This window comes from Scyliorhinus torazame, chromosome 4 (assembly GCF_047496885.1).
Source record: "Scyliorhinus torazame isolate Kashiwa2021f chromosome 4, sScyTor2.1, whole genome shotgun sequence".
Classification (NCBI taxonomy): Eukaryota; Metazoa; Chordata; class Chondrichthyes; order Carcharhiniformes; family Scyliorhinidae; genus Scyliorhinus; species Scyliorhinus torazame.
The window spans coordinates 116,720,602-116,729,413 of NC_092710.1; the positions used below are offsets into that span (position 1 = coordinate 116,720,602).

An 8,812-nucleotide genomic window follows, 5' to 3' on the forward strand; every position below is an offset into this window, starting at 1 on the left:
ATCCACATTTAGGAGGGAAATTGGTCTGTAGGACCCGCATTGTAGCGGATCCTTTTCCTTCTTTAAAAGAAGCGATATCGTTGCTTCAGACATAGTCGGGGGCAGTTGTCCCCTTTCCTTTGCCTCGTTAAAGGTCCTCGTCAGTACCGGGGCGAGCAAGTCCAAATACTTTCTGTAAAATTCAACTGGGAATCCGTCCGGTCCCGGGGCCTTTCCCGTCTGCATGTTCCTAATTCCTTTCACCACTTCTTCTACCGTGATCTGTGCTCCCAGTCCCACCCTTTCCTGCTCTTCCACCTTGGAAATTTCCAGCCGATCCAAAAAATCCATCATTCTCTCCCTCCCATCCGGGGGTTGAGCTTCATACAATTTTTTATAAAATGTCTTGAACACTTCATTCACTCTCTCCGCCCCCCGCTCCATCTCTCCTTCCTCATCCCTCACTCCCCCTATTTCCCTCGCTGCTCCCCTTTTCCTCAATTGGTGTGCCAGCAATCTGCTCGCCTTCTCCCCATATTCATACTGTACACCCTGCGCCTTCCTCCATTGTGCCTCTGCAGTGCCTGTAGTCAGCAAGTCAAATTCCACATGCAGCCTTTGCCTTTCCCTATACAGTCCCTCCTCCGGTGCTTCCGCATATTGTCTGTCCACCCTCAAAAGTTCTTGCAGCAACCGCTCCCGTTCCTTACTCTCCTGCTTCCCTTTATGTGCCCTTATTGATATCAGCTCCCCCCTAACCACCGCCTTCAACGCCTCCCAGACCACTCCCACCTGAACCTCCCCATTGTCATTGAGTTCCAAGTACTTTTCAATACATCCCCTCACCCTTAGGCACACCCCCTCATCCGCCATTAGTCCCATGTCCATTCTCCAGGGTGGGCGCCCTCCTGTTTCCTCCCCTATCTCCAAGTCTACCCAGTGTGGGGCATGATCCGAAATGGCTATAGCCGTATATTCCGTTCCCCTCACCTTCGGGATCAATGCCCTACCCAACACAAAAAAGTCTATGCGCGAATAGACTTTATGGACATAGGAGAAAAACGAGAACTCCTTACTCCTAGGTCTACTGAATCTCCACGGGTCCACACCTCCCATCTGCTCCATAAAATCCTTAAGCACCTTGGCTGCTGCCGGCCTCCTACCAGTCCTGGACTTCGACCTATCCAGCCTTGGTTCCAACACCGTGTTAAAGTCTCCCCCCATTATCAGCTTTCCCGTCTCTAGGTCCGGGATGTGTCCTAGCATTCGCCTCATAAAGTTGGCATCATCCCAGTTCGGGGCATACACGTTTACCAAAACCACCATCTCTCCCTGTAATTTGCCACTCACCATCACGTATCTGCCCCCGTTATCCACCACTATAGTCTTTGCCTCGAACATTACCCGCTTCCCCACTAATATAGCCACCCCCCTGTTTTTCGCATCCAGCCCCGAATGGAACACCTGCCCCACCCATCCTTTACGCAGCCTAACCTGGTCTATCAGTTTCAGGTGCGTTTCCTGTAACATAACCACATCTGCTTTAAGTTTCTTAAGGTGTGCGAGTACTCGTGCCCTCTTTATCGGCCCGTTGAGCCCTCTCACGTTCCACGTGATCAGCCGAGTTGGGGGGCTTCCCACCCCCCCCCCCCTTGCCGGTTAGCCATCATCTTTTTCCAGCTTCTCACCCAGTTCCCACGCAGCTGTATCTCCCCCAGGCGGTGCCCCCCCGCCCATCCTCTCCCGTACCCACTCCCCCCTTTCCCCAGCAGCAGCAACCCAGTAATTCCCCCCTCCCACCCCCCCCCGCTAGACCCCCTGCTAGCGTAATTACTCCCCCCATGTTGCTCCCAGAAGTCAGCAAACTCTGGCTGACCTCGGCTTCCCCCCGTGACCACGGCTCGCACCGTGCGACGCCCCCTCCTTCCTGCTTCTCTATTCCCGCCATAATTATCATAGCGCGGGAACCAAGCCCGCGCCTCTCCCTCGGCCCCGCCTCCCATGGCCAACGCCCCATCTCCTCTCCCTCCCCACCTCCCCCCATCACCACCTGTGGGAGAAAGAAAAGTTACCATACCGCAGGATTAGAACATAAAACCCCTCTTCGCCCCCCCCATTCGCCCCACCACTTTGTCCAAACGTTCTTTTTCATAATCCACTCATTCCAGTTTTTCTTCTACAATAAAAGTCCACGCTTCATCCGCCGTCTCAAAGTAGTGGTGCCTCCCTTGATATGTGACCCACAGTCTTGCCGGTTGCAGCATTCCAAATTTTATCTTCCTTTTGTGAAGTACCGCCTTGGCCCGATTAAAGCTCGCCCTCCTTCTCGCCACCTCCGCACTCCAGTCTTGATAAACGCGGATCACCGCGTTCTCCCATTTACTGCACCGAGTTTTCTTCGCCCATCTAAGGACCATTTCTCTATCCTTAAAACGGAGGAATCTCACCACTATGGCTCTGGGAGTTTCTCCTGCTCTCGATCCTCGCACCATAACTCGGTACGCTCCCTCCACCTCCAACGGACCCGTCGGGGCCTCCGCTCCCATTAACGAATGCAGCATCGTGCTCACATATGCCCCGACGTCCGCCCCCTCCACACCTTCAGGAAGGCCAAGAATCCTCAGGTTGTTCCTCCTTGCGTTGTTTTCCAGTGCCTCCAACCTCTCCACACATCGTTTCTGGTGTGCCTCCTGTATCTCCGACTTCACCACCAGGCCCTGTATATCTTCTCATTCTCGGCTGCTTTCGCCTTCACGACCCGAAGCTCCTGCTCCTGGGTCTTTTGTTCCTCCTTTAGCCCTTCGATCGCCTGTAGTATCGGGGCCAACAACTCTTTCTTCATTTCCTTTTTTATCTCCTCCACGCAGCATTTCAAGAACTCTTGTTGTTCAGGGCCCCATATGAAACTGCCACCTTCCGACGCCATCTTGGTTTTTGCTTGCCTTCCTTGCCGTTGTTCCAAAGGATCCGCTGCAATCCGGCCACTTTCCTCTCCTTTTTCCATCCGTGTCCAGGGGGAACACCCTCCTGGTTTACCGCACGGTGTTTTTAGCCGTTAAAATTGCCGTTGGGGCTCCTATCAAGAGCCCAAAAGTCCGTTTCACAGGGAGCTGCCGAAACGTGCGACTCAGCTGGTCATCGCCGCACCCGGAAGTCATCATTACATTTCTTAATGAAGTCACTATAGCACCAGTTTTCGAAGGCCAAATGGCTACTGTATCAGTAAATGATTTAATACCAAAATGCTTTAAGAATTTAATTTGAACAGTCCAGTAACACATAATATTGAGTGCACTCATTCAATAAAAGGCACACTGACCTTTCTTTTCTAATTTAAATCCTACTTTTTTAGGATTGAAGTATGAAGTCTTGAATTTATAGTTTGACACAATTGGTGGTGAATTTGTGCTGAACTTTCTTCAAGGCGAATATATATCCTTCCTGAGGTTCATCTGCTTTGTGGCTGCTCTCTGCAGTAGATCCAATGTTTGAACATCTGCCTTGTGGTTATAAGACACCAAACGTGGACATGGTGCAGTGCGATCATAAGAGCTGTAGACTTTGAACACGGTTTCCTCTTATTTTTTTGGATAGGTACAGCTCAATGGCCTATTGTTTTTGTTGACATTGGTTGGATATGTTTGGTGCCAAGTCCACACAAAAAACTTATTGGGTCCCATCCTTAGCTAATTTAATACCTTTAATTACATATACCACCTATTTTCCCCTCCAACTTGCAGCAATTTGCACTAGGCAGCATCAAAAATCGACCACCTTGCATACGTTGTCTAAATAACTCATTCTGTAAATTAGGTCTGCCTGGCTTCAGTGGCTCCTCAGCATCTACATTATATAATCTACAACTGGCACCGATTTTTTTTTGGGTCCAGATCATTGTTGAAGGGGGTACAGAAAGGGAAAATCGCCACGAATGAGTGAGGGAAAGTTGAAAGTAAACAAGGAAAATTAATTTTTTTTAGCGTTGGCTTCCTCCGACACGCCGATCCCCCGCCGCGCACGCAGCTGCCAACCGTCACAGGTGCAGGGTGGCGGCGCGCGGCGGGCACGCGCCGCGGGCTCCGGGGTCAGCTGACGGCGCGCGGCAGGCGGGCTCCGAGGTCAGCTGACGGCGCGCGGCGGGCACGCGCCGGCGGGCGGGCTCCGAGGTCAGCTGACGGCGCGCGGCGGGCACGCGCCGGCGGGCGGGCTCCGGGGTCAGCTGACGGCGCGCGGCGGGCCCCGAGGTCAGCTGACGGCGCGCGGCGGGCCCATTGGCGGGAGGAGGACGGACGGACAGACGGCGAGATGAGCCGGCATGTTTTTTTGACCGGCCCCCCAGGTAGTGTCAGCCAAAATGTATGAAAGAAAAATCAAAGTCGCAGCGCAAAAACGCGCGTTACCTGATAAGACTATGATGTTTCGTCGGAAATCTGGATCGTTTTGCATGCCCTCCCCTTCCTGTTTGTGAGATCATTCTGTGTACTTTAACCTGGCGTTGTAAAACTTCTTACTGTGTACAGATTGGCAGCCCTGAATTACAAGACATTTCAGAAATACCCGAATAACTACTGTGGTGGTTTTATTGGTAGATTAATTAAGAATAAGCTTTTAACCCTCCACCAGCTTCCTCCCCCCCCCCCCACCACTAAAAATTCAGTACAGAATGTTGTGAGATGGTCACTAAGAAATCCAGCCTCTAAAAATAGGCCATGTGGAATAGAAGGTGAGACAAACCCAGCTCCACGGGGACACAATCCATTGGAACCCATATGGGGAGATGTTCGTCGACGAGCCCTAAGTGGCTCCATTAACTGGAAAGGGGCTGTGTCTTTAGAACAAATCCTGGGAAGTCTTGCTGCTGAAAGCAGAAATGTCATTGCTATGACCTGGAGACCTGTGAGTCTCTGCATGCTGACAATTGTGATATCTTTAAAAAAATCAATCAATACTATAACTTCTTTTTCAAATTATAACAGAACCACACTCTGGGTCAGAGGGGGAGATTGGCACCGAAAAATCTGAATCTTTTTGTGTCGGTAAAAATACTTTTCCCAATTTTATTTCCAAAACAGCAAGTGTTCTGTGATAAAAGCTAGCTACATTTACACATCGCAGTTCTCATAAATGGTTCTATTTCAGGCATGCACAATCATTCACCCAGCTGTACTTTCAAAAGAAACTGAAAATCAGAATCAAAACGGAAAGAAACACCATATATTCGTTAAACATATGTTTGTTAATGTTGCCAATATTACTTTGGGCTTTGGTCAGTAGCTGTGAAGAATCCAGCAAGGAAAACGTCAGTTGGGTGAGTCATTAAAGCCATTGTATTAATGGGTTGAGTTGCGAACATATGGCAACAGACAACATTCTATCAAGGCCAAACAAGGATATTGGGTACCATAAATACAATAACTGACATATGAATAGCATCTTTAACATAGTAAACCATCCCAAAGCACTTCACAGGAGGATAATTAGACAAAAATGTACACAAAGCCAAAGGATGAGGCATTAGGTCAGATGAGTAAAAGCTTGGCCAAAGAATAGTTCTGTTGTACCCATGAATATAAACAGCTTGGTATTTTAAAGTGTCCTGGGTTTCTTCAGAACACACAAGAACAAAATACATAGCGAGATTTAAAACATCAATAAAAGCTGTAGCCGAAGTGTTGAAGACAGCATTTTGTAGTTGTGATTTAACCTGGTGTATCAGTACAGTACCGGCAGTCTGAGTCCTGCAGTTCATGTTTGTTCCACTGATATTCAACTGATGCTTCATGTCACTTTATAGAGCACAGGACACAGATATATGTAATGTGTCAACATGCGTGAACTTTTGGGTTTTAATTAGGAAAATGTTAGTTCTCAGAATTATCCAAGAAATTCAGCATTTCCTGGAAATGGTATGAAGGTTTATCTTCCAAATAGTATTAAAGTCAGATGATTAATGTTGCTCAAAAGCTGAACCAAAAGTTGTCATAACCATGTCCACATTATATTTAAGTGTTCTCAATAAAAGGGCTTTCAGATGATAAATTCTTTACATCTCGAGAGACATCAAAGGAGATGCTGAATGGAGGCGAGGGACTGTTCTGAGAAAGGAGAAGAAAATACTACTTAAATATAAAGTGGCATTTCTAGGCCAGGGATATTGCTTGGGGAGAGGGAAACCTAAAAAATGGGCAATGTCTAAAAGTTTAATGCGCAAGTTTTTCTTTTGTTTATTTCATGTTACTTTATTCTATTTAAGTAAAGTTACACTCGCCAATCCCATTTATCACTTGAATAAATTGTTTCATATTTTTCTAGGTATTGGTAAAACAACCCTCATCCACAAAACCATAGATGTGTTGAAAACGTCTGGGATTCCTGTTGATGGATTTTACACCGAGGAAGTCAGAAAAAATGGAAGAAGAGTAGGATTTGATGTTGTTACGGTGTCTGGTAAGCGAGGAACCTTGTCCAGAATAAGGTACAAATTGTTTTAATTCCTCAAATTTGTTAAAATACTATTTCAAGATCATGAGTTTGGCAGTTTTAAAGTTATATTTTCCTGCCCCTAGCAATGATTCAGGTATTCCGAACAGCAGGCGATGTGAATATAGAGTTGGTCAGTATGCAGTGGATCTTCCGTCATTTGAACGCCTGGTCCTGCCACTTCTCGAAAAAGTAAGATGGTGAATTATGCTCATGAAAGGTGCACTGGTCCTATTTGTTGTTCATCTGTTATAACTGTGGTTATATGCCAGTTTACTTTAGAGACTTGTTCTAATTATGAAAATTCAAATTTAAGTCGAAAAAATTGATGACTAGTTGTGATAATTGGAAGTGCAGCCCACAAATATCAACCTTATGGTGCCATTAGAGAAATCAATAGGTTAATAGGGTAGCACTGTAATTTGTTTCTCTCCTCTAATCCTTGTAGGTTAATGACAGAGAAGACATGGAGAAAAAGGTGTACGTGATAGATGAGATAGGAAAAATGGAGCTCTTCAGTGAACCCTTTATCCAGTCTGTACATCAAATCCTCGACGGAGTTGGTGCCACCATCCTCGGGACTATTCCTGTCTCTAAGGGAAAACCTTTAAGACTTGTGGAAGAAATCAGAAGCAGAAGGGAAGTTAAAATCTTTAATGTAAGACCCTGAGTATTGACATTTGCAATTTGAGCAGGCACAGTGAATTTACTCATTTCAAATAGTAAAATATTTATAAGCTTTTAAAATTATACTTAAGCGCACAACTACAAAATAATCTTGAGTTAAATTTTCCATCTACCTTCCTCCAATATTCCCTAGTTTTGAGAAAGCTTTGGTTATAGTCAAGTGTACTGACTATTAAATGGTTACATTTGTTTTACAGATTACAAAGGATAATAGGAACAGTATTGTACAAGAGATTGTCACATCAGTGCAAGACTGCAGAAAGTTAAAAGGAAACTGATTCAAATTATAGATGATACAGGAGGACATGCCCCATGAGCACAGATTTCTGGTTGAGGTTTATATTCTGATTTGTGCTTAATTTTTTTTGGCCTCCGCACTACTTTGTGTAATGCTTAAAGATTGAATGTACTTCCAAGTTGCTCCTTCAACTTCGATTGTACTAAAGTAATATTTTGTTCTTGTATATAAAAGTGGTTATTTGCATTTAAGCTTTTCTTCCAATATATGCTCATGATGCTGACTGGAACGTGTAATGGAATGCTTTAACGATTAGTGTATACGGACTGCATGGAAGCAACAGTCCATGGGAAAATTACTTGTCCTCAAAAGTGAACTGATTTAGAATTAAGGCATTTTAAATAGATGAACATGTTTGAAATAGTGCCTTCTACTGGGTTGCCACACAAACAGCTTTTCTGTGTTTCCTGAGAAAATTGATATTTGTTTTTTTGGCAAAATTCAATTTTAAAAATTACAAAGGAGTGTACTCTTATAAAAAGTTATTGCCATCCAATCCTGCCCATGTTAGAAATTCAAGGAAGCAGCGTGTGTTGCTGATTGATATATTTCTTGGTCTGCCTGTGACCCAGGTTCGATCCTGGGTCACTGTCCGTGTGGAGTTTGCACATTCTCCCCATGTCTGCGTGGGTGGGTCTCACCCCCCACAACCCAAAAAGATGTGCAGGGTAGGTGAATTGGCCACGCTAAATTGCCCCTTAATCGGGAAAAATAAAGATAAATATTCTAAATTTATAAAACAAAAAAAAAGAAAATTAAAGTAAACTTCTAATAAACTGTTTATATAATCTTCACTATGGCATGCTTTGTTGATGTTGCTCTGCTGCTAATCAATGAACACTGAGATCATGCAGCAAAGTCAAGAGTGAACCAAAAGATGTTCAAATGTTCTAAAAATGTTGATGTGTAAATATATATATTTATGAGATATATACAAATTTAATTACAAATCTGAATTATCACCTCATATTTGGTGGAAAATGCAATATATTGCAGCCACTGACAATTTTGTTGAGAGTTTTTATTTTGACAAATACCGTACTGTTCGTAAGCAATAAATTAAACAAAAAAGTGTAAGGAGTTTGGCATGAGATTCCATTTCGGAGTCTCACTTAAGTTTAGAGCCATACTCTGGACGTACCAGGAATGAATGACTGGCAGGTAATGTGTTAAAGCAGTACAGTTTTATTATTGAATAATGGTATCAATGATATGACAATTATAATTGATTTTAAAAAAGAAAAATAAACAAGAAGGAAGTAAAATAACTATTGAAAGGAGAAAGCATTTTTTGTAGAAAAATAAAAGACAGATTTTTCTAAAGCACAAGCAATAACTCCAAATTGGTCTGTTTCACCACAGCCCCTC

General features: G+C 44.5%; 1 protein-coding gene across 1 annotated transcript; it reads left to right on the forward strand.

The window, feature by feature from the left end:
* The first annotated feature begins 4,184 nt into the window (after positions 1–4,184).
* ntpcr (nucleoside-triphosphatase, cancer-related) lies at positions 4,185–8,450 on the forward strand. Its single transcript, XM_072498540.1, has 5 exons — positions 4,185–4,318; positions 6,292–6,454; positions 6,546–6,651; positions 6,908–7,117; positions 7,344–8,450. Exons 1-5 carry the CDS (start codon positions 4,285–4,287, stop codon positions 7,422–7,424), a joined length of 594 nt encoding a protein of 197 aa, XP_072354641.1. The 5' UTR covers positions 4,185–4,284; the 3' UTR covers positions 7,425–8,450.
* The last annotated feature ends 362 nt before the right edge of the window (positions 8,451–8,812 follow it).